Source organism: Saccopteryx bilineata, chromosome 5, assembly GCF_036850765.1.
Source record: "Saccopteryx bilineata isolate mSacBil1 chromosome 5, mSacBil1_pri_phased_curated, whole genome shotgun sequence".
NCBI classification, from domain to species: Eukaryota; Metazoa; Chordata; class Mammalia; order Chiroptera; family Emballonuridae; genus Saccopteryx; species Saccopteryx bilineata.
Window position 1 is genome coordinate 46,533,783 of NC_089494.1, and position 26,605 is coordinate 46,560,387.

Below are 26,605 nucleotides of genomic sequence, written 5' to 3' on the forward strand. Positions count from 1 at the left end.
AACACTTTTCAGGCAGTGTTGACCAGAAGTAAATTTTTTTTAAAAACCAACTGAACCTCCTTTAAGGCACATTGAAATTGGTAACAGCACCACACTCCTCTGGTGGCATGGAAAAATTAATGCAAAGCTCTTGGAGGTCCTTGTTGCTGAGAGACACGTGGCAAATGTGCAAATATCATTATCCTTTGTGCTTCGCTTGAGAACCTATCAACAAAACTCATCTCCAGTAAGAGATCCCCAGGGTGTGGCGGAGTCTGTCAGTTTCCTCCCAATGCAGGTCCCTCATATGAAGTACCCTGGTTAACTTCTCAAGGGTGTGTGGATACCATAACCTTATTCTCCCAGTTGCAGAAGACACACCAAAATCTCTCTAGGGAGAACAGAAAGAACTTGAAAGTGCTGTGGGAAACAGAGGGAAAGAGGGTTTGAAAAGGAATAAGCAGTTAACAACAGTAGCTAAACTGTGAATCCCCTATCTCTGTCCTCCAGACCACATCCCAACCGAATCCAGCTGCACCCCGCCCGTCGACCTGTGGGCTCCTGATTGAGAGTTCAGATACAGGGCATATATTCTATGCCTGTCTCCCTTACTACTGGGTGGCAGTCTGGCCTGTGCTCACAGGGTGGAACCTGGTTGCAGTTTCAATGTGCAGGATCCACTCCCCGGGTTTTGGCGACTTTGAGAAAGGTAAAGTAATAGAGCCTAGCAATAGGGGCTGGTAAGACCCAAGGGTTGTGACACAGCGGGGGGGTTTGGGTGGAGGATAAAAAAGTCACGGAAGGTTTAAGTTTAGGGTTCTTTGCAAACATTCAACTGCCTCTTCAGGAGGCCACTGAATGGCTTTATCTGGACGGGGACAGACCCAGGAAAACAACTGGGATAACCGGTATTCCTGGTGACTGCCCGTCAGATACTGGGGCATTTAGAGGAGGGGTGGGGAAGGGACGCGCAGGTGGGGGCGGGGGCGAGGGGGTGGAGAGGGAGAAGGAAGGATGGTGAAGGGGGAAGGCTTGGGCTGCTTCCTCCTTGCTGCATCCTCTGGAAGCGTTTGGAGAGCCGAGTTCTGGGGTGGGGTGGGCTCTCTAACTCACTGCTGGACTTGACTTTCCCAAGCCAACATTTACTCCTCTGAAAAAGGCTGGACTCTGATCTTTGCGCCCCTTCCTGCTCTTTGATTCTGTTTCTTTGAGGGAAGCCCTGCTATGCAGCCCTGGGAAGAAAATACCTTCTCCGCAGGCGTGCCGGAATCGGAAGGCCAGGAAAGCGGCCTGTGTGACACGGATTGTATTTAGATACCTATATTAAAAATGATTGTCGTTTAAAAAAGAAAAAGACACCCCCCACCCCCGCCCAAGCCCAGGCTGAGGCTGTGCACAATGGGCGTCCGGAGGCCCTCTCTCCCGAACGGCCAGGTGGCGGGTGCGAAGCGTTTCCCTCCAGTGCCCGGCGGGGCTCTGCGCCCGACCTGCGCCCGCCGCCCGCCGGCTGCTGCACGGGCTGCCCCTCCGCGCTCCCCCGCCTTCCCGAGCCCCTCTCGCGGCGTCCGGAGCGCAGGAAGACGCGGCGAGCGCCGTGAGCCGGTGTCGGTCCCCGCGGGCCCGCACGCTGTGTGTAGCCAGGGGGCCGCCGGCACCGCGGGCAGCCCAGGTCCCGGGAGCAGGGCGTGGAGCAGCCCCGCTCCGGGGTCGCCGGGCGCCCGGCCTCGCGCCGCGGGAGGCCCGCGAGGGCGGGGCGGCCCCGGGCGCGGAGGGAGGGAGCTCCGCCCCCGCGGGTATAAGTGCTGGGCTGGGCCCGCGGCGGCCGCGGCGGCGGCGGTGGCGCAGGGACAGCGGCTCGGCTCGGCTCGGCTCCGCTCGGCTTGCACGGCCTGTTGAGCCTCCCACCCGCCTCCATAAGGCTTTGCCTTTCCAACTTCAGCTACAGTGTTAGCTAAGTTTGGAAAGAAGAACTACAGAAGACCCCGGGACCCTTTTCCTTTTGTTGTTTGCCATAGTAATTGTTGGGGTCTTTATGCTCACGCCTGATGTGTTTTTAGCGGTGCTCTCTTCAGTTCCGTGCACTCCTGTGGACCAGCACCTCGGCCAGAGCGGCGACAGCAGTAGCAGAGGGACAAGCGGGGGGCGTCCGGTGTCATGACCAGGGCAAAAGAGCAGAACCGCCAGGGAGGATGCTGCGGTGAGTGCACCGAATGCAGGTGGTGGCAACGCAGGGTGCGTGCAGGAGCCCGGCGGCTTCACGCAGGTTTAGGAGAAATGTGACTGAGCTGGTAACCAGAGTGCTTCGTAGCTCGTGTGACTGATATTTGATGGGGGTTCCGGAAGAAATGAATTTCAAGGTGTGGGAAGAGGGTGCTTACACGTAAGCAAGGACGGAGTAGGCTGTGAGTTTGGATTGCCTTGTTTAGAAAATGGGAGTTAAAAGAATGTTGCCACAGAGGTTTCTTCACCGTATGTGAAGTTAGGCAGTAGTTGTTGGCCAACAGGACATGCTAAATTTAAGCGAGTGTTGACTGGATAAAATGTACACGGTTTGCCGCACATAATAGTTTTTAATAGTCGTGTTTAACAGTCGTGTTAAATTTCTACACGTTCCAACCTAGTCTCACTCCAGTGGCAAAATATGCTTTTAATCTTCCACCCCTGTGTCTCTAGGATCCTTAACAAACTACCTGACCTCGGCCAAATTTCTTCTCTACCTTGGACATTCTTTATCTACTTGGGTAAGTGAGCGTATACAGTAAGTCTTACAACATACTTGCTTGTTTCCTTTCACAGTTATTTTAAGCCATCTTCCATTTTTGTCATGCAGTTAAAGAAATAAATTATCCCAAAGACGCTTTAACAAAAAAGAATTTTTTTTCATCAAGGGTATTTTCCCATAGGTGTTAATAAATGCTATTTAATTATCAGGCTGTAACACTTTATGTACATTGACGATTATCCAAAGACAGCATTAACCAGTACAGGAGTATTTGCGTTTTTTAAAATTGTATTTTGCATTAATAGGCTTAGTAAATGGTAGTATCTGCTGCTGAGAATGGATGGGTGTCTCATATACTACCTGCTATTCTTTCACATTGTAAGATCTTTATTTTCTTCTTTTGTTAAATCATCAGTTCCAGCACACTGCACTATGAAAATACAGTAGAATAGTGGAGTGACAGACTTAAGCTAAAAATAGCATTCTGAGATTAGTTTAATTAATATTGGCCCCTAAAACAAATATTTGAGTGATGAAAATTCTGCCTTTAGAAATGTTTTATGTAAGTAAATATGCATGGGGCATCTCAGGCTATCTTGAAACCATCATCCAATGAAAATCACCAGCTGATCCATAATTCTTCCTCTGACTTCCTAAGTGGTCTTGGAAGATCTGCAGTGTTTCTGTGGGCCTGAATTCTTTCATCAATCCCCTCTCCACCCACAAAAAAGAATAACCCCCAAAGGATGTTGGATGTGTATTTAGTTAATGATAATTAGATTATGTAAATTAAACAATTATTATTTAAAACATATCCTATTCATGCCTCATATATGATATTTAATTTAAAAGAATCGTAAGTAATAAAGAATTTTGAAAATAAATTTTGTGAATGTTGCTCTCTTTTTAAATTGGGAACTTCTGTTGGATCTCCCTTAAGATATGAATGTGCACTATTTTATGTGGAAATCTGTTCCCCATGCCATTGGGAAATTATTAAGTTAGGTTATCAGCTCCTTAAGAAATAGCAATTCACAGAGGGCCTTTTTAGAAAGAGCAGGCTCCTATCTTTTCAGAGGCTTAGACGGGGATGTCTGCAAATTCATGTAAACAAAGTAGAATTTGTATGAGTTTGTTTCATTTCTAACAAATGAAACTGATGATTCTAAGTAGAAATATAAACTATTCTCAGTCTAAATCGGTAGTTTGTTTTTCCAAATTAACTCAGTAAGTATTAAGTATTAAAAATAAAAAATAAAAAACCCATAGCAAGCGATGGAGATAGGATCTGAGATTCTTATCTTGAGGACTGAACCTATATGTTAGGGCAACAATGTGGCTCACTTCTCAATACTGATAAATTTAGGGTTTATACGACCTATTGTTAATAGGTTGGAAGGTCAGATTTGCCAGAAGAATGAAACTGTGGTTATTCCTGGAAGAATTATTTTGTTGTTGTTCATGAAAAGTCCTGCGGTAAAGTGACAGACCCTTACCCCAGTCTTACAAGTAAGTTGAGCAAAAGGGGTTCTTATAGGAAAGTTGTTATTAAACAAACAAGCAAAAAACCACAGCAACTACAACCATATAAGGTTTAGAGAATTTTTACTTCTTTTTAATGCAAAAGAATGAAAAAGAGGAGTGTTCTCTAACTAAATAATTCTACCTTTCTAGTTTTGTGTCCTATTTGACACTCTGCCTGATTTTGTTACAACAAAATATGTATGCACGTCTATCTATTCCTATGCCAACTCTGCCAAACTATGGTTTCCTATACAGTGAATACAGAGGCATTAGAGTAGGGTCTATGATGTTAGGCTTTTGTAGAGTTGAATGCTTTTTATTTCTGACATTTCTATCTGCTAGTGCAGGGGTCCCCAAACTACGGCCCGCGGGCCGCATGCGGCCCCCTGAGGCCATTTATCCAGCCCCCGCCACACTTCTGGAAGGGGCACCTCTTTCATGGTGGTCAGTGAGAGGAGGATAGTTCCCATTGAAATACTGGTCAGTTTGTTGATTTAAATTTACTTGTTCTTTATTTTAAATATTGTATTTGTCCCCGTTTTGTTTTTTTACTTTAAAATAAGATATGTGCAGTGTGCATAGGGATTTGTTCATAGTTTTTTTTATAGTCCGGCCCTCCAACTGTCTGAGGGACAGTGAACTGGCCCCCAGTGTAAAAAGTTTGGGGATCCCTGTGCTAGTGGATACAAAGTATTGTAATAGTGGGTTCTGTCAAGGAGCTTTTAATATAGTGCAGTATAGGCTTTAAAATATATGTATATAACATATATATATCATATCTGTAACAAAAATATAACTAATAGTATAAGGCAATGAAAGGGTTGGCCAGTTGTTTATATCTTATGTCACTATCCTATGAACTATCTCTGCTATATCCCAGATGTCTGCATAGATCCAGCCCTTACTTCCTTTAGATCCCTGCTCACAGAGATCTCTGTCACTACTTCATGCAAAATGCCACCTTCCAACCCCATCCTACTTTATTTTTTCTCATAGCATTTACATTACTTGACCTATTCCAGATTTATTTTTGGTCTTTGCCCACTGGGAGGCAAGCTGCATGAAAGCTTGGACCTTGATTTTTGTGCAATGTTGAATTTCTAGTGCCTTCATGTGGCCGCTCAGTAAGTATTAAGTAGCTTAATGATTGTAAGTATTAATTCACAGATATTCAGTTGGTCTTCAGTTCTTATTCTCATGGGTGTTGATGGACATGTAAGCAAATCATCAAAGTATGGTGAGAGCTTATGGGAGGGCAGGAAGTGGACCTAAGGAAAGAATGGGTAGGCTTGCAGTTACGCTAGGTCATTAATTTAGAGTTTACCCAGTTTGGGGGCTTTCTGAGCATGGAATCTCTTGCTTCTTAAAGCTGAAAGACTTTGGAAATTGGGTTAACTAGAACATCAAGGAAGGGCATGCCATCCAAGGATAAGCAAGAGAGAAAAATGTCCATTTACTAGCACTTGTTTTGATGCTCTAGAACAGGGGTCCCCAAACTTTTTACACAGGGGGCCAGTTCACCGTCCCTCAGACCGTTGGAGGGCTGCCACATACAGTGCTCCTCTCACTGACCACCAATGAAAGAGGTGCTCCTTCCAGAAGTGCGGTGGGGGGAGCCGGATAAATGGCCTCGGGGGCCGCAGTTTGGGGATGCCTGCTCTAGAGGAATTTAAAACAAATTATTTTGGAAAAAAGGAGTATAAAAACAAAACAAGAAAGAAGCAGTAATGGTAGAATAGTATTTCTTACTTTTTGGTTTAGGAAACAGGAAATTCATTCATGGAAGCAACCTGTCATTTGGGGCATTTATGTGTTTTAGTTTTTTCCTTGGGAGCTACTCAGAGGAATGGAGATTCAAATCAAGTACCTCCTATCTCCCCATCTCTTTTTATTCTAATCAAATTGAAATTTGCTTGTCATGTGAACAATCTTTTTTTTTTTTTTTTTTTTACAGAGACAGAGAGAGAGTCAGAGAGAGGGATAAATAGGGACAGACAGACAGGAATGGAGAAAGATGAGAAGCATTAATTATTAGTTTTTCGTGGGAGACCTCAGCTGTTCATTGATTACTCTCTCATATGTGCCTTGACCATGAGGCTACAGCAGACAGAGAAATTCCTTGCTCGAGGCAGCAACCCTGGGTCCAAGCTGGTGAGCTTTTTGTTTTTTGCTCAAACCAGATGAGCCCGTGCTCAGTCTGGCGACCTCGGGGTCTTGAACCTGGGTCCTCTACATCCCAGTCTGACATTCTATCCACTGTGCCACTGCCTGGTCAGGCTGAAAGATGTTTTAAGAAGTTTAATTTGTTATCCTTGTTGACATTTTTATCTTAATATATCAACTTGTCTTTTTTATTGGTTTCAAACAAATTGTATGTATATCATACATTTTCAAACTTAGTACAATTGTATTTGAAACTCAATTCTTATTCAAGTGGAAACATTTTTTATTATCAAATCAACTTTAAAAAATAGCTCTCTCTGAAATATTCATCATGGTACAGATTCATCTCAAATTTCTTGAATGTTTGCAGAACATATCTAATGTATAAAACAGTATAGTTGATGAATGAGTCTAGATTTTCGCCACGTAGTCTATATTTACTCATTCACAACTAGGATCCATCTGCTGCATATCCATTCCTTTATTGATTCTACAGTTATTTGTTAGGCATCTACTGAGGGCCATGCACTGTACTGAGGGTTGAGAGTACCGAAAGGTCTTGAGTTCACATTTCAGACCATTAGGTGAGAATCAGTTTTTTAAACATGGTGCTTCTAGTGTAATGTTTACTTACTATGTCCGGCGTCCTCTAAATCCCTAGTCTTATGTTAATTTTGAATTGTGGTTCTAAATTATGTACATAATCCTCTGTACCAAAGTTTCTCTACCTTGGCACTGTTAACCATCTTGGGCTGAGTAACTCATTGTTGTGAGGGACTGTCCTGAACATTGTAGATACCAATAGCAACACAGTCCGCTCCCCCCACCCCAGTTGTGACAAACCAAAGCAGTGCCAGACATTGCCAAGTGATTCTTGGATGGTAAAACCAGCCCCCTAACTTGAAAAATACAGGTATGCATGAAATTCATCGTGAACCATTGCTACAGTGCATGTGCATCAATTTAAGTTCTAAATGCATAAGATTGTGGTCTTGGCTTTATTAAAATTTTAAACTCATTTGACATACCAGGAAAATACTTTGCTTATGATAACATTAAATTTAACAGAAAGGTGTTAACAGACTTTGGAAAGAACTAGGAGTGTCAGTACTTCCATGTAGGGTCAAATCCATAAGGAGTTTCCTGTACTGATTTCCAGGGATAGGTTATGAGCGAACATTGTCCTGTTTTATGTTAACCAATTCGTCTGGTAAGGAGCCTAATATCTCATAATAAGGTCCATTATAGATTTCTTTGGCATTAACTTACCTGACTCGTGTAAAAGTTTGCCATTTCACATTTTGCAGTAGTCAATTCCTAAATTCCCTATATATTTTGGAATAAAGAAATAAGTATTTTTCCCCTTTCAAAACCCATCTGTATTAAAATGTAAAAATGACTACTTATGCATTGATTTCTGATATCTTCATGTGATGCCAGAATTTGCCTGTATTAACTTCATCTTTCTGATTGCCCTGCTATTTTATGACTTTGAAATTTATTTATTTGTGAAATAAAGCATGGAATTTATAATATTAGAGGTAAAGGAAGATGTAGAGATAACAGAGTACATTCTTATTTTACAAATTAGAAACTGGCCTTTTTTTTTTTTTACATTAAAGGCTTACTAATGTCTGTGAACTATACTGTAGTTTCATTCTAATTCAGTAGCAAACTACTTCAGGTAAATTTTAGGCTCTCAGGTAGAAACCTGCCACACAAAGGAGTAGGTTTTGTCTAAAACAGCTTTTTCGTTCTGGAACTTTTTTTTTTCTGAAATGAAAAAGACTACGCGTATTTCATGAATATCATGCTATTTCAGGTTTACTTTGTTCTTGGGCAAGAATATTTTCCATCTTGCCAGGATGAACGGTTTTGAGACCTGACCAGTATTCGATTGTAGAGGAGTCAACCTTGAAAGTCTCATGATAGCCAGAAAGTGCCCTTTTGATAAGAAAGAAACCTACCGAGTATAATTTACTCAAAATGAAAACTATTTCAGCAAACCATTTTCTCTTCTCTTATTCAAGGGAGATCGGATGTGGCACTTCGCAGTGTCTGTGTTTCTGGTGGAGCTCTATGGAAACAGCCTCCTCTTAACAGCAGTCTATGGGCTGGTGGTGGCAGGGTCTGTTCTGGTCCTAGGAGCCATCATTGGCGACTGGGTGGATAAGAATGCCAGACTTAAAGGTGAGTGTTGTTACAGCTCCGCCTTTGTGTTCCTGGAGCCAGTGCCTGTGCTAGAGAGAAACCACGGTGGCTAACCCCTTGCAGGCCTGCCTGCCGCACTTGAGTGATGGGGAGATAGGAGGCAGCGCCTCTGCAGGGAGGGCTCTAGGGCTCCTGCACAAGGTTAGGATCACAGTATATTGAGTTTGTGTTTTTTGGGGTTTTTTTTTTAGGTATCTTTGGCTATTCATAAATTCCAGATGTTAATGATTAACACCGTAGAACTTTTCTGAGAACCATGTTAAACATTGAAAGTTTGCTTAACTCTGGCCTTATTCTGGAGTCTTTAAAGTGTGAGGTTTCTGGGACAGATTTAAGATGTGTCCTCTGGGTTGCTGTATTTCACATAGAGGTGTGTGTAGGGGAATTGAAAACTATTGATTCAAGAGAGAATATTGGAGTCTGAATCACAGAGAGCTGGATTATAAATTTTTGAGGGAAAAGAAGAAATGATAAAATACCAACATTTATTTTAGAGCACTAGTAATGAAATCTTCAGTTTTATATAGGAAAAAGAGAAAGTGATTGAGTAATTCAATTATTCAGACTAACAGGGCAAAATTTTTCTGAATTGCTCAGTTGATAACGCCTAGCTATGTTTGTCTTAGATATTGAGGAAAGATTGAGATACGATTTGTTTCTTTCAGTATAAGATGACTGCTTCTGGATAGAGAAGCCTTGGATTAACAAATTCTAGAACTGATGCTATTAGTAAAATGCTCAAGATAAACATTTTTTCTGTTTTGAGAATTAATAGACCAAAATGCATACAGAAAAAGTTTTGTATGCTAGGAAAAAGTTCCTAGTTATTTACAACATTATGCATGGGAACATAAAAATATTATATTTAGAGATCTATAACATTATGATTGTTGAATACTGAGATTATAGGTTAGAAAGAATGTCGAATTGGAGGAAAGTGTGGTGGGCTAACAACCTCCCACTTGGGTGCTATGTAATCAACTCATATGTCACCCTCCATGAAAAGCTCTCATGTCTCTAGGCTAAGTTAAGCATTTCTACCTTTGTGCTCCCATTGGGCTTAGCCAATACCTCTACTATTCTACTTATAGTCTGATAATTATCTGTTAATGTCTGTCCTTCCTCTGGTCTGTGGGGTCTTGAAAGCTAAGAACCTCATTCAGTTGATAGTTTATCCTGTGCAGTGAGTGAATGCATCACTGAATGAGTAATACACTGACATTTTATTTCAAACTAATTTCAAAAAGGAGGTTTTTTTTTACTTGAGGCTTTGATATGACCTTCCAAGCCAGCATGAGCTCTACTGTCCTTAAAAGACAAGAGCTATAATTATACCTTACATATACAACTCTTTGTTTTTCAAAGTGCTTTAATAAGTATTTTATTTGAGCAGCATAATGACTGTAAAGTAAAGAAGTCAGGTATGTACTGGCATCCTCACCTTTTAGACACAGGCAGAAGAGACATTAGGTATCTTGCCCTAGTAAGTGGCAGAGGAAAGACTACAAAGTGTCCCTTACCTGTATACTTACCTGTCCTTACTCCAGAACTTTGTCTACATGGGTGCCTCACTGTAAGAAAGTTGGCATTCTCTGTGATGGACAGGTGTAGCTTAGCATGTCAGAGCAGTGACAAATAGTATTAGGATGCCAAAAGAAACACAGTATTTATTCTTGACAGATCCTTTTTTTTTTTTTTTTACAGAGACAGAGAGTCAGAGAAAGAGACAGACAGGGACAGACAGACAGGAACAGAGAGAGATGAGAAGCATCAATTATCAGTTTTTCGTTGCAACACCTTAGTTGTTCATTGATTGCTTTCTTCACACTTGATCTTAGCCAAAAGGCCGAGAAGCGATCATTGATTGCTTTCTTATATGTGCCTTGACTGTGGGCCTTCAGCAGACTGAGTAACCCCTTGCTAGAGCCAGCGAACTTGGGTCCAAGCTGGTGAGCTTTGCTCAAACCAGATGAGCCCGTGCTCAAGCTGGAGACCTTGGGGTCTCGAACCTGGGTCCTTCGCATCCCAGTCCAACGCTCTGTCCACTGCGCCACCACCTGGTCAGCCTTGACAGATCTTTACATGGCTTTTCTATCTACTGTACTCTGATCAGATTCAGCCTGCTGTTAGGAGGTTATGGATTCCATGACCATTTCCTTAACCTCCTCATCACCTACACCTACATGATCCTATTTTAGCTTAACCAACAAAGAGCTGAGAAGTAGATCTTGTCTATGTAATATAGTTCTGTTTGTGATAGTAAACTTTCATGATAATAAACTAAGTGAAAATATGGTCATTATGGATGGCTTCAACTAAAAAAAGAAAAAAAAGTGATGGATACTTCCTTATTCTGTCTGTAAGTTTTAGTGATGGGGTATGATCTGGTGGGTTGTCTCGGGAATCGTTGAGGCAGGATTTACTTCAGGAATGAATTTTTAAATTTCTTGTGATCATTTGTATGTGTGTTCATGTAATAGAACAGTGATGTATGGATAAAAACAGCCCCATTGAAACATTTCAGTCCAGTGTGTGGTCAACACTTTGTTTCTCCCTCTGTACAGTGGCCCAGACTTCACTGGTGATACAGAATGTGTCGGTCATCCTGTGTGGAATTATCCTGATGATGGTTTTCTTACACAAAAACGAGCTTCTGACCATGTACCATGGATGGGTTCTTGTAAGTTCTCAGTGAGATTCTTGATGGCAAAAAACTGAACTTCTGGTAATGGTGAAAGATGAAAACCCTTTGAGGATAGGGAGGTGGTTTTTGTTTTTGTTTTTTCTAATGGGACATTTTCATATTGATCTCTGTGTCTACATTCATATTTCTGAAATGTTTGTTTTGTTTTGTTTTGGGTTTTTTCCCTCATAACATATATTCATTAAGTATTGTTTGAATTTAAAGTTTGTCCTATTGGCTGTTTTTCCTATTTGTTTTCAATAGCATTTCTAAGAGTTTATTATATAATTTTTCTGTTAGTTTTCAGCTCATTAGTATTAACCTGTAATTTGTTCACACTACATAAGAAATGTTATCTAATCAGTTATGATTGTGTTCTTCTGTAAAAAAATGGCATTGGGGGGGCAGGACTAGATAGCTTCATAAACTATGATTTTATGCTAATTTTTGGAAAAGAGAGAGATGGGATATGGTAGAAAGTAATGGCTTTGATGTCACTATTGAATCTTGTTCTGTATACTTGGATTGATATTGTAGAGTTACAAAGCCCAGTATGACAGCGGAACTCTTCTAGTCTATTTCCTACATTTTGTTGATAAAAAAACTAAAGACAAAATGATGTTAGCTGATTGTCCATTGTTGGAACTAAGAAATGTTAGAACTCTCACTTAAATACAGGTCTTCTCACTTTCCTTTTAATGTTTTTTCCAAAGGAGATATTTGTGGGGGAAATATTAAAAACTACCCTTATGTTAATGCTTATGGTAACTGTCACATAAATATGCATATGACTATTATAATTTTTATATTATATGTACTATAGATGATATGGATTACATTAGGTTTTTAACTTGACCATTGGGATTTATGTAGAAAGTAAAATGATTGATTATAAATGAAATTAAAATCAAAGTTTAATCATTACACCACTAAAGACAATTTTAAAATACATTGCATGTTGAGGTATAGGTCCATTGTGGTAAAAACTGACATTTTAACTTAACTCTTCCCTGTAATTCCTTAGACTTCCTGCTATATCTTGATCATCACTATTGCAAACATTGCGAATTTGGCCAGTACTGCTACTACAATCACAATCCAAAGGGACTGGATTGTTGTTGTTGCAGGAGAAGACAGAAGCAAATTAGCAGGTAATTTGGTTTTCTCTTTCAACTAAATGGTTTATAATAGAACTCACTTTTAATCAGCAATAAATAAGACTATGAACCTTTTTTCCGGGTATTTTTAAAAGACAATAAATTGAAAGCATAGTCTTTTTCTAACCACTTTATTGTTCTCAATGCAAAAATTTATCTCAATGGTATGAAGTTAATTTATAAGACAGTGAACATTTTTATTCTATACAAACCTGAGTTTTTTCTTTTTAAAAATACTGTTTAACTGTTTCTAAATGTTTATGTAATACTTCTAATAGTGAAAATTTCACATGAAGTTTTTATTGGTCATACTAGAGATATTATTACTAGTACTTACCAATCATACTATAGATACTGTTTTTCTCCCAACCAAATGGAAACAACTTCTAGGAGAGACTCTATAAGTTAATTCCTTCTACTTTAAAGTTATAATCTACTGACTTATAACATCATGTGTGATGTAATATAATTGCTATTATAAATACTAAAGAGATAGAGGAGAGAATGCTGTACAGTTTTTGAGAAGCTTATAATCGTAGTTATTCACTGGAAAACATATGCAAGAGGCCAAAGAAAGACTGAAGAATGCTTACAAAACATCATGTCCAATTACATCAATATTACGTGGGCTCAGAATAACCTACCTCGCTCAGTATTCCCTGCCTGCCCCGTACAGCACAGAGACGCCAGCTGGATTGATAATTACACAAGGTAAAGAAGGAAGGCTAGACTTATCTACTGATCAAATCAGCTGAAACAGTTTTGCTGGTTATTGAGATAATGGGGATCACACACACATTTCCCAACCATCTTGACAGATGAGAAAAGCATTCCCGATGACTTAAATAGCTTATCCTAGGATACAGAAGGCAGGATTAGGTTACTGAGGTTAGCAAACAACTTTGACTGAACCATGTGGTTTTAAAAAAAAATGATAGAAAAGAAATGGCAAGAGAAGGAACAAAATCTGTGGAAGGTCTAGAAGAAAAAGAATTCATCTGAATTATTACTTTGTGATAGCAGAGTGATGCTTAGGTAGGAATGTCAGTGGTTCTAGAGGATGGTGTGCACATAGGATAAATTTAGTACGTGTGACTCTGTACGGCATGCAATTCTCTTTGGAGCTAAAGTGATTTTTCTTCCTGTGATCATTTGCTAACAGGAAATAATTTCATATTCTTTATGTCACATTGAACTAAAAGATACGGTTTTGTCCTTTTTGTGTTTTTTTGTTTACTTTCCTTTTTTTAACATACTAGTTTAATATGTGGTATATGTCCAGGTTTTAAAATTCAAAGGGCATAAAAGAATATGTTTTGAAAATAGGTCATATGTCTGTTGGAATATATTTAAGGGAAAATTGGTTTTTATATGGTTTTGTTTCTTTTCTCTGAATTTTTAATTTTGACTCTGTGAAGTAGTCTGAATAACCTTTAAAAATTAAAAAAAAATTAAAAAAATAAAAGTCCCAAGTATAAAGACAAAGTTACTCAGAATATTTAATTTTTTTCTTAATAAATAAATAATACATAACTTTGTGGGGTCTTTCTGCCTATGCAGTGATGTCCTATAGTAACGATAAATATGTGACTGACCATTTCTCAACTATCTTTCTTTATATTAGGACTTATTCCAGAGTGGAATAATCTAGGCTAGGGGTAGTCAATCTTTTTATACCTACTGCCCACTTTTGTATCTCTGTTAGTAGTAAAATTTTCTAACCGCCCACCGGTTCCACAGTAATGGTGATTTATAAAGTAGGGAAGTAACTTTACTTTATAAAATTTATAAAGCAGAGTTACAGCAAGTTAAAGCATATAATAATAGTTACTTACCCAGTACTTTATGTCAGATTTTCACTGTTTGGCAGAATAAATCTTTATAAAATAACTTACTATAGTTAAATCTATCTTTTTATTTGTACTTTGGTTGCTCTGCTACCGCCCACTATGAAAACTGGAACGCCCACTAGTGGGCGGTAGGGACCAGGTTGACTACCACTGATCTAGGCCAACTAGTCTATTTTCTAGCCTTCTGAATTTTCTCAAGTTTAAGTAAGGCAGGAAGCTGCCTGTTGAACTCCTATCCACTGTGAGTTAGCTTTCAGTGAAGTGGTGCTCACTCCTCCTGCAGTGCAGGTTTGCAGCCTAGTGGAGGACAGACCTACATGTTGTCTTTCCTCAAGTATTAACCCCAGTGCTTGTGTCAATGAGAAACTGTGCTTCAAAACAGGATACAAAAAACTTCTTTAGAAGGTCAGCAAGGCTCTAAGGATGGCTTTGCAGTGACATCTGCTTTATGGCAGAGTTTGTGAGCAATAAAAAAGGAACAGGATAAAGGAAAAATAGAAGGAAAGAGTAGATGTGGAGGAGATTCCAGGTCCCACTGAGGTTGTGTCTTCTCTGTACACAGAGGCCCCTGCTCCAGGCAGGAATAATCTATGAATCAGGATGATTTTTGAGGCTTCTGGCAAAGACTTAGGAACCAAGCAGGGCAGGGATGACTGAGCCTGTGTGCGTTGTGGGTGCTGTGTGTGCATTGAGTGAACGTGTGCGGGGGTGAAGGGGAAGAGATATACGCATAGAGATTCAGAAAGGTGAGTTGGATGCTAATTGCTCCCTTTTCCTTACCCCACTGTTTTATGATTTCAGGGTAGGTTTTAAAATTGGAAGCTGTATTACTGTGGGTAAAGACAAGAGAAAATACTGTGGAATGTTAAGCAGTTTTAGAATTTCAGTGGTATCGGGCTAAAATATGGCTGTTACCCTCTAGTTTAGCCAGCTCCAGAAAAAGTATTGTTTTTCACATAAATACTGTTAATTAATCTGTTAACTAATTTGTCCAGGCACTTGATTAAGTGTTTTATTGAAACAGTTTCTTGTTCATGACCCTTAGACTGTCAAACCTGTTTAAAACTCACTTCCTTTTCCCAGACATTTTGCTCCATCTTTTGTTTCATATTTCCTTTCCTGTTTCCTTTGTTAATCACTCTTTATTAATAGCTTCTGAGGTTTTTGTCTAGCATTCTAAAGAAACATCTGCTGGTTAGCTCGACTAGGCATGATAGGTAAATTTCTTGTTTGAACTCTAAAAATTGATTTCGAATTTGAGGTCTACAGATCTGCTGGCTGCTATTTGCTCAGCAACTCTGCTATTTTAAGTTATTATTCTATGATATGTAATAGACCCTTTGTAATGACTAGTTATTTAATGTAATGTTCTGTGCCACAGCTGCTGCTGATAATAGCTAAATTGGTTTTATATGAGCACACATTTGTCTATTTGCGTAGAATTTGTAAAAAGGATATGTTTGCCCATTCAGAGGAATGATTCTTCTGTAGCCAGTTACCCGCAAAATGATTAGGTCTTTAAAAAAGTTATTATTAAATTCATTCTGCTTGAGAAAAAGAAAAGTTGTCTTCTGACAGTAAATTACACCTAAGTTCCAGGTAATGTAAGAGATAGACATTGGTGGCATTAAGAAGCTTCATTAGCCTGACCTGTGGTGGCGCAGTGGGTAAAGCGTCGACCTGGAAATGCCGAGGTCGCCGGTTCAAAACCCTGGGCTTTGCCTGGTCAAGGCACATATGGGAGTTGATGCTTCCTGCTCCTCCCTCCTTCTCTCTCTGTCTCTCTCCTCTCTCTCTCTCTCTCTCTCTCTCTCCCTCTCCCTCCTTCCTAAAAATGAATAAATAAATTTAAAAAAAAAATTAAAAAAAAAAAAAAAAAAGCTTCATTAGCACTTGAAAATTGAGATAGTGAAAGAGTAACAAATTATTGCAACTATTGTAGATTAATTTTGTTGTCGTTCTGGGGCTTTTTGATCCAAGTGTACATTTTCATTAGTATTTGATTATTTGGATTCAAATTATTGAGCTATTTGGATCAGTTCTACATTTCTATGTTAGTGTACAGGTTGGAAATTTGTTAACGGGGGGGCAGATGGAAGTTAGTGAAGCCTCTGCGAAAATGGTCATGTATGAGATCAATGAAAACTGCCTTTGCCTCTCAAGTGAAAGGTGAAAGTGTCAAAGTTCTCCTGTTATCATATAACTATTACCCGTTCATAGGACTAATTGGAAGGTAATTTAGGACCAGGAAGAACTAGAGAAGGAATAAAGGCAATTTTCTATTAATGTATATTTAGTCACGTTATTGCTTTTTCCTTAGGGTGCCCTGCATGATTGATAAGACTTGTCTCATTAATTTTCACCCGGTGCGATAGAGAATGAGACAGTAGGTCATTTTCTTGACCTCCTCTCCTTTATGCATCTTGGTCTTCCACTCTGACTCAGCTATATATTTCCATAGTCCTACCCTAGACCTTGTCATCACCACTAAATCCTACCCTTCCATAGTCTCAATCTTCGGCAGCCATGTCTCGAACTAGCGACTCCTAGTTTTTCAGTTCACTCCTCCTGGTACCTGAGCCCCAACAACCCTCTGCCCTAGTCGTTCCCTACAAGTCATTAATTCCACTATCTTTTCACTCTTTATGACCCCTCTTGTCTCCTTTCCTTACCCAGCTTAAATTCCAAGGTCTGTGGTTCTGACCACATGATCGTCAGCTCATTTGGTCTTCTTTCCTTTTGTCACTTTCCTTTTATAAGACCCTGGTTAAATCCACCCCTCCACAGGAGAATACAGTTGGAGAAAAATATACAACCTTGCTCACTGTTCAGACTTAAAGTTCATAGCCATTGGGTTCAAGTTGGCCCTTTCATGCTGCCAGGTGATCAAACGATTCTCTTTTCTTTTCCTTCTCCCCCTTTCCTAAAGGACTATTTTATACTTTCTCCTTTGTCCACATACATTCAATACCACTTCTCCCATTCTCACTTTCACTGACAATCTTGCTTTGTTTTTTTCCTGGGAAAATGAAAGAAATGAGAAGAGAACTATGTCCCCTCAACATCACATTGCTCTTTCTACTTATGCTTGAAGTCATATATGTGGCCTGTACTCTTGTTGCTACTGATGAATTGTTTGTACTCCTAAGACTTTACACTTGAAGAACAGCTCATCCACTTGTGCTATGGATTTACATTCTGTACTTCTCATCTGCTGTATCATTCCTGTTAGAGCAGATATTTCTCTTCTTAAATATCCTTGTCAGCCCTGGCCGGTTGGCTCAGCGGTAGAGCGTCGGCCTAGCGTGCGGAGGACCAGGGTTCGATTCCCGGCCAGGGCACACAGGAGAAGCGCCCATTTGCTTCTCCACCCCTCCGCCACACTTTCCTCTCTGTCTCTCTCTTCCCCTCCCACAGCCAAGGCTCCATTGGAGCAAAGATGGCCCGGGCGCTGGGGATGGCTCTGTGGCCTCTGCCTCAGGCGCTAGAGTGGCTCTGGTCGCAACATAGCGATGCCCAGGATGGGCAGAGCATCGCCCCCTGGTGGGCAGAGCGTCGCCCCATGGTGGGCGTGCCGGGTGGATCCCGGTCGGGTGCATGCGGGAGTCTGTCTGACTGTCTCTCCCCGTTTCCAGCTTCAGAAAAATGAAAAAAAAAAATATATATATCCTTGTCTTTACCCCTCCTACACCCCATTGCTGTGTTCTTTTCAGTGAAACTTAACAAAAAGAGATGTCTGTGCTCACTCTTCCCAATTCCTTTCCTTGGTCAGGGCCTTGGTCTAAAATGCTAAGGGAGCAAAGTTCACGTTGTGAATCCAGGCCACGCCACTCACTTAAAACATAATATAAATGGTGTCCCCTGGAGTTAGCGTCAGTCCCTTAAACCAGCTTCAATCAAGCATTCGTTTATTCTGCTCGACCAGAACTGCTCTCACTGAAGTCCCCAATACCCTCCATGTGACCAGTCTAAAGCTTCTCAGTGCTCATTTTCTTGACTTAGCATTAGCCCTTTCCAGTTGATTACTTCCTTATCTTTGAAGCACTGTTACCTCTTAACTTCTAGGACACCATATTCTCCTGGTCTTTCTCTTCTTTAGCTACTTCCTCCTCGTCTCCCTGACCTCTTAACATCGGCGTGCCCAGGACTCAGTTTTCAGACCTAGCTCTTCTCGATCCACTCTCACTCCCTTGATGATCGAATCTCATCTCCTTACATTAAAAATCAACCAGCTGGTCCTGACTGGTTGGCCCAGTAGATGAGCAGTGGCCCAGGGTGCAGATGTTCCAGGTTTGATTGCTGGTCAGGGCACACATGAGAAATGACCATTTGCTTCTCTTCCCCCTTCTCTTTCTCTTCCCTCCTCACAGCCAGTGGCTTGGTTTGTCCTAGCATTGGCCTCAGGTGCTGAGGGTAGCTCAGCTGATACAAGTATCAGCCCCAGATGGAGGTTGCTGGGTGGATCCTGGTCAGGTCGCATGTGGGAGTCTGCCTCTCTATCTCTCTTCCTCTCACTTAAAAAGAAAAAAAAAGAAAGAAAAGGAAAGGGGGGGGGAAATCAACCAGCTGATGACTCCCAAATCTGATGCATACGTCTTTCCTATAATCCAGACTCATATACGTATTTATATTTAACTGTCTGCCTGACGTGGCCTCTTGAATATCAATGGACTTTTTAGAATCAGAATCCCTAGAACCAAAATGTTTGTTCTTTTGCCCCAAACCTGATTCTTCTAAAGTCTCCCCCCATCCTCAGTAAGTGGCAACTCTATCCTTCCAGATACTGCTCAGGAAAAAGATGTAGAGCCATTTCTAATTCCTCTCTTTCTGTCATACACCATATCTAATCTGTTTACAAGTATTCCAGATTTTACCTTTAAAGTCTATCCAGTGTCTGTTTCTCCATTTTCTTTGTTACATCCTGGTCCATGCTACCACCATCTGCTGTTTGTCTCCTTGCCTCCATTCTTGTCTACTGCGCCCCTCATTCTCACTCTAAAATCTTTTCTCAACACAGCAGCCAAAATGAACCTTGATAAATATGTCAGACTGTGCTATCTCTCTGATCAGAAGCTTCCAGTGGTTTCCTGACTCATTCAGTGTAAAAGTTATGTCCATATTATGTCACAAGACCTTACATGACTGGGCTAGCCTGCACTTTCTCTCTGACCTCATCTCTTCCTCTCCCTTCCTTTCCTCGTTCTGCTCTAGTCCTACTGGCCTCTTTGTTGTTCCTCTAGTACCCTGGGTGTTCTCCTCCTGCCCCAGGACTTTTTTGCTTTCCCTTGGTTTGGAATTCTCTGTTCATTGATATCCCCATGACTCACTCGTTTGCTTCCTACCACTTCAGGTTTGGTGTGATGCTATCTTTTCTTCAGTGAGTCCTTCCCTGACTTTGCCATGTTTAAAACTGAAATGTCCCTTTTTCCCCGAGCACTCTCCATTCCCCCATCTGCTTTATTTTTCACCAGAATACTTAATGACCATCTGACATGCTGCCAACTTATTGTCTTCATATGCTGCCAATTTATTGTCTTTTTTTCCCCATGGGAATGTAAACTCCTTGAAGACAGGAAAAAGGATATTCTTCATTTTATTTATAGTGCTATATGGTGCCTAGTTCATAATGGGAATTCCATAAGAGTTTGTTGGAAAAAAAATGAATATAAGATTCACAATTGTATTTGTTTTAAAAGCTGATATTAGACTAATTTCTCAAGGAAATTATTACTTTGGAGGCCAATTTAATATGACTTGATGCAAACAGCAAATAATTTTCTTAGAAAATGGTTATGGTTTGCTCATAGAGTGCTTTTAGAAATTTACATTTTAGGAATCTACATGCGTGGTCTCTGAATTGGTATTATGTAAGCGGGCAGTCTCTCCTCTCGGTTTTCACACTTCCCTGCGTCTTTCACCTACCTCCGTAGATATGAATGCCACAGTACGAAGGATCGACCAGTTAACCAACATCTTGGCCCCCATGGCTGTTGGCCAGATTATGACATTTGGCTCTGCAGTTATTGGCTGTGGTTTCATTTCTGGATGGAATTTGGTGTCCATGTGTGTGGAGTACTTTCTGCTCTGGAAAGTTTACCAGAAAACCCCTGCTTTAGCTATGAAAGCTACTGCTAAAGTAGAAGAAGCCGAGTTGAAACAGCTGAATTTACACACAGGTAAATTCAACACAATGATCAGTTCTTTTGTTCTGATGTCCACACCTTAAATGTTGCTGAAGACCAAACTGTTTTGAATTTATATCAGATTTTATTACCACTGAAGGCCTGCATGAGGCTCAATGTATCACTTTGGTAGGTTAGTCAAAACCGAGGCTTTTGAGCAGCGGTTCTCAACCTGTGGGTCGCGACCCTGGCGGGGGTCGAACGACCAAAACACAGGTGTTGCCTAAAGCCATCGGAAATACATATTTTATTTAAAAATGTATTGTATAATAAATATGTATTTTCCGACGGCTTTAGGCGACCCGTGTTTTGGTCGTTCGCCCCCTGCCGGGGTCGCGACCCACAGGCTGAGAACCGCTGCTTTTGAGGGTCTGAGGAAGGACTCTGGGCGAACCTTACGGGATTGGAATGGGACCCCTGACCCTTTTCCTTTAATGTAGTCAGCAGTAGACACAGAGGGACAATTAACTGAGAGGTGGCTGGGCAAAAGTGGAGCCATAGGGATGGGAAGAAAAAATGAGAACAGAATTCCTAAGAGTCTATGAAGAAGGGAGTTACATACCATGTGTAGGTGATTTGTAGGAGAGTGAGGACGTGAAGGTGGATATTTCCCAAAAAGAGGAAGATGGGCTTTTGGACAACTGGAATCTTAACACAGCTCTAGCAAATAAGATGCTTTCCCCCCTAGACAATTATTACATTTTTATCTGTTGAGATTTACTTTGGCGGGAAGATAATATCAAAGCAAATGAGCAATTGAGATCAATGATATTTTGTTTATTTAACATAATTGTTACTTGGAGATTGTTCCTTGGCTGTAATTCTTAAATTAGTAAAAGACAATACATATTATATTATAGTAGCCAAGGGTACCCATGGGAGAGGAAAAGAGGATAAGAATAAATACTGAGTAAAATAATTGGCTTTCTCCCCATGCCGTCTCCCTTAAATAACGATGTGTTTTATTAACAGAAACTGAGCCAAAATTCCTGGAGGCAACTCATCTAATGGGTGACAAAGACCCTAACGTCCATGAGCTCGAACATGAGCAAGAGCCCAACTGTGCCTCCCAGATGGCCGAGCCCTTCCGCACCTTCCGAGACGGATGGGTCTCCTATTACAACCAGCAGGTGTTTCTGGCGGGCATGGGTCTTGCTTTTCTCTATATGACTGTCCTGGGCTTTGACTGCATCACCACAGGGTATGCCTATACTCAGGGGCTGAGTGGGTCCGTTCTCAGTATTTTGATGGGAGCATCAGCCATAACAGGAATAATGGGAACTGTGGCTTTTACTTGGCTGCGCCGAAAATGTGGCCTGGTTCGAACTGGTCTGATCTCCGGATTTGCACAGCTTTCCTGTTTGATCTTGTGTGTGATCTCCGTGTTCATGCCTGGAAGCCCTTTGGACCTGTCTGTTTCTCCTTTCAAAGATATCCGTTCCAGGTTCATTCAAGCAGAGCCACTGTCCACAAATATACCTACACAAATACCTGAAACCATCTTCACAACTGAAATGCGCATGTCAAACGGGTCTGTTTCTACTAATGTTGCCCCAGAGATGAGTCCTGACTCTGAGTCCATAATTTCTGTCAGTCTGCTCTTTGCAGGCGTCATTGCTGCTAGAATTGGTAAGATATCTCCTTTTGTCTATTGAACTAAATGATGAATTAAATTGTCAAGGCAATATGGGTTCAGAGAATTCAACAATGAATTATCTGAAATATTCCCTGAATGCTAATTTAAGTAAAGTCTATTATTCATCCTTATGTATAATCCAGCTTTCTATCATGAAATTTTTATTTTATAGTTTAAAAAAAATGTATATGCATTTATAAAACCTGATTAGAGATTGAAAATTTTTTCTAGGTGGATATCTTAAGTATTACTCTTTACATGTTATTTATATTATAATATAAATAATATACTTATAAAAGTATATTAATTACTTTTGTATAAGATATCTATCTATATAGACAGATAAATATATATATATTTTTAATTTTTATTTATTTTTTTGAGAGAGAGAGAGGAAGGGAGAAAGATGAGAAGCATCAACTTGTAGTTGCAGCACTTTAGTTGTTAATTGAATGCTTCTCATACATGCCTTGAAGCCAAGCCAGCGACCCCTTGCTCAAGCCAGCGACCTTGGGCTTCAAGCCAGCGACCTTTGGGCTCAAGCCAGCAATGGTGGGGTCATGTCTATCATCTTGCACTCAAGCTGGCAACCTCGTGCTCAAGCTGGTGAGCCTATGCTCAAGTCTGATAAGCCTGTGCTCAAGCCAGCAACCTCAGGGTTTCAAACCTAGGACCTCAGCATCCCAGGTAGATGTTCTGTCCACTGAGCCACCCCTGGTCAGGCACTAGAAAGATATTATCTAAAATAATTATATTGCTATTTAATGATTTAGTCTTTATATTACTATAACTATATCAAAAGGACTAATATTTAGAGAATATTTCTATGGTACAAAGAGAAAAAGATTTTTTTTTGGTGTGATATTTTTTAAAAAACATGGTAGTTAGAAAAGAAAATCTTTCAAAGATCTTCTGTAGCTGATGTGTATTTAATATACTTTGCCAAACAAATGGATTTTATAGTTCTGGAATGAAACATAATATAAAGTCTTCTTACAAAGCTAAATTTAAGTAATCATTAATAGAGTACTGATGAATTATCTCCTCCTGAATTCATTCTTGAAATGAAACCATATTTATCTTGTGATACAAAGCAGTTTATTAATTTATCAAAGACATTAATATTCAAGTAAGACAGCTTTATTGTAGGGGTTTTAGAACCCAAGCAGTAAATGTAGTAATGGTTTAATGTTTCCTTACACTTTGACCATAACAACATATAGTTCTATTCATTTTAAATTTGAAAAATACTAGTACAGTCATGTGCCACTGAATGAGGGGACTGCGTTCTGAGAAATGTATCTTTAGGTGATTTTATTGTGTGAACATGATAGAGTGCACTTAGACAAACGTAGCCTGGGCTGTGTAGTGTAGCTAATTGCTCCCAGCCTACTGGCATGTTACTGTGCAAAAAACCTGAGGTTAAGTCAAGCACAGAAGAAAATGATGCAATCAAGAGATGTGGTCACATGAGATGCATAGGGCTGCTGGCAGCATAACACAGCAAACTGCTTTACAGCAACCTTTTTATTTTCATCAGTAGAAAGAGTACACACTAAAAGAAGGATAAAAAGTATAGTGTAGCAAGTACATAAACCAGTAACATAGTCACTTATTATCATTCTCAAGTATAATATGTACTGTGGATAACTGTGTATGTTATACTTATTGCAACTGTCAGTGCAGTAGGTGTGTTTACACCAGCACCACAAACATATAACATATTGCACTACCATGTTCCCATGGCTATGATGTCATTAGGCAATGGAATCTTTCATCTCTAGTATAATTATGGGACCACCATTATATATACCATTTGTCGTTGGCTATAACATCATTGTTCAGCACATGACTGTACCTAAAATAGAATTATGTCTCTGATTTCAAAGTTTTGCTTTCATAGTATGAATAACCAGAGAAAAACAGGATTAAAATTTTGTGGACTAGACTTATTTTTGTCTGGTGGCTGTAAATATCATTACTTAGAGGCACTAATAACCCAGTATGTATTAATGAAAAATAATTCTCTGCAAGGCTATGATAAACATATATATGGTGACTTTAAAGCAGGGGTCTCAAACTCAACTCAGCATGTGGGCCGCAGAGCAAGATCACAGCCATTCGGCAGGCCGCACTAGGTCTACAAAAGGCAACTGTTACGCAACACTTTTCTCACTGCAGTTGAAAACAAAAAAAATATCAGTACAACAAGCACAATCGTACATGCAGTTTACTCAGTGTCACAAAACAACCAGAAACTGTAGTTCGCATCACAACTGCTGTTAACTAAGCTAATATCTAGCTAGGATGCTAGAGAAATGAAAAATACAAGTAGGCCCCTAGGCTTACTTAATTTTATCCAAAATATTTTGAACTTCGTGGATTAGTCTGCGGGCCGCACAAAATTGTTCAGCGGGCCGCATGCGGCCCGCGGGCCGCGAGTTTGAGACCCCTGCTTTAAAGTAATAGGATTAAAATGTATATTTTTCACATGTCACCATATTTTTAACCTATAAATCTGAAATATATGGCTATCACTTTTAGAGATTAAATATCTCTAAAAAATATCTTTTGTTATAGGTCTTTGGTCCTTTGATTTAACTGTGACACAGTTGCTGCAAGAAAATGTAATTGAATCTGAAAGAGGCATTATAAATGGTGTACAGAACTCCATGAACTATCTGCTTGATCTTCTGCATTTCATCATGGTCATCCTGGCTCCGAATCCTGAAGCTTTTGGCTTGCTTGTATTGATTTCAGTGTCCTTCGTAGCAATGGGCCATATCATGTATTTTCGATTTGCCCAGAAAACTCTGGGCAACAAGCTTTTTCTCTGTGGTCCTGAAGAAAAAGAAGTTACAAATGAAAATCAAGCTAATACATCTGTTGTGTAAGACAGTTTAACTGATCTTTATAACTGTTACTAGATTATATAGAGCATATGTGCTTATTTTGTACTTCAGAATTCCAAAAAATGTCTGGGTGTCTCTCTTTGGTTCTACCACAGTTGTATCTTGATGGCTAAAAGCTACTTAGGAAACCTAAGTCAGCTGAAGGAACTGGTTAATTTCCCTTATGTTTGAGGATGGAAAAGTAAAAACAGGAAAAGAAAAATGTTTAAATATGGCGACTAAAATGGCAACTCTGGTTTTCCCTATTTCTCATGAGTAGATCAAATTTTTCATAAAAGAGTGACTAGTCATGTGAAGTAAGTTATTCTTTGACAGATATTTATTATCTGTGCTAGAATTGAGATATGACAGTTTTCCCTAAAACTCACTCTTGTGCAAGTCTGACAAATTTAATTTTTTTTGGTATTTTATTCTCTTATATTATAAAAACAAATTCTGCTCCAAGTATGAAGATTAAAGTTTCATAACTAGTATGATACTTATTGATCCCATTGATCTTAAGAGATTTACGTATATGTGGAAAAACAAAGTATTTCACTAGAATTCTCTAACAGGGTTATGGTTTAACTTTAGAGAGCACCTTGGCATTTTTATTGTTAGATAAGGCAAAATATTGTATTAGCATATGTGGCTGTCATATAAGCTGCGGGTAGAAACAAAAGCTGTAAAGTAGATTTATAACACAGTAAATGCATAATGGCTTCAAATATGCCAATAGTTTGGTCATAGAAACTAGAAGCAGAAAGTTGCCCAGAAGGGCAAAGATCTCAATTCAGTTCCCGCCACTCTCATTAATAATCTCTGTTTTGGAATATGAGGGAGTCAGCTTTCTGCCTGGCCGGTTAAATGTAAGAAGCAAGTCTGCACTTGGAAAGATTTGGTTTTGTCCATCATTTGACTTATTATGAACATGCTGGGGTAGAGCATTTTTACTTTTACTGTTTTGTATACCCAGGAGTTATTTTTACCTAGTTGTAGAGCAAAACTGTTCATCAATGTATTCCTTTTAAATGTCTGAAAAGAATGGAGGGAAAAAACTTTTGCATATATATTATTAAAAACTTTTACGAGTCTATTTTGCAACATGCCAGTACCAACATGGTGCTTTGCCTTAACTGTTGATGCACTTTCATGGAGACTGCAATACTATGAGCACTTTCTTTATCCTTGAGGTTTAATGTTTTTCTTCTTTTTATGGTATGACATAATGATTTGCTACATTGTAAAATCTTTGTAAGATATTTCTATATAAAAATATTTTTTAAATCTTGATTTCTTTTTTCCTGAGTTGTGTTCTTTATTATTTAAAATTGCTTTTGTTACAGATCATCTATTTTGAATAATGTGTGTTTCTCTGTACAAAGGGCTACAGTTTCATGATGACTCATCATTTTTAGTGTTACCTCCAGTTTCTGGTGGCTTGGGTAAAACTGTAGTAAACATGAGGTCCGTCCAGTACTCTTTCTTTGACCTTGAAGAATCACATTAAGCTCTCTGAGTTCTATTTTCTCCTCTGTAAATAGGAAAGAAATAGTATAAAACCAACCCTACCACATCACAACTTTCTTCGTTGAGTCAAGTCACGT

General features: G+C 39.7%; 1 protein-coding gene across 1 annotated transcript; it reads left to right on the forward strand.

Annotated features, from left to right (window-relative positions):
• The first annotated feature begins 1,794 nt into the window (after positions 1 to 1,794).
• On the forward strand, positions 1,795 to 26,291 carry SLC40A1 (solute carrier family 40 member 1). Its single transcript, XM_066279962.1, has 8 exons — positions 1,795 to 2,176; positions 2,653 to 2,720; positions 8,419 to 8,578; positions 11,164 to 11,279; positions 12,307 to 12,433; positions 20,220 to 20,465; positions 21,444 to 22,100; positions 24,688 to 26,291. Exons 1-8 carry the CDS (start codon positions 2,134 to 2,136, stop codon positions 24,999 to 25,001), a joined length of 1,731 nt encoding a protein of 576 aa, XP_066136059.1. The 5' UTR covers positions 1,795 to 2,133; the 3' UTR covers positions 25,002 to 26,291.
• Positions 26,292 to 26,605: the final 314 nt, after the last annotated feature.

Bases quoted from the DNA above. Each gene is read 5' to 3' on its own strand.
- SLC40A1 (XM_066279962.1), top strand. From the start codon at position 2,134: ATGACCAGGGCAAAAGAGCAGAACCGCCAGGGAGGATGCTGCG. The intron at 8,579-11,163 runs GTGAGTGTTGTT...CCCTCTGTACAG, and splicing joins TAAGAATGCCAGACTTAAAG to TGGCCCAGACTTCACTGGTG. The intron at 12,434-20,219 runs GTAATTTGGTTT...CTACCTCCGTAG, and splicing joins AGACAGAAGCAAATTAGCAG to ATATGAATGCCACAGTACGA.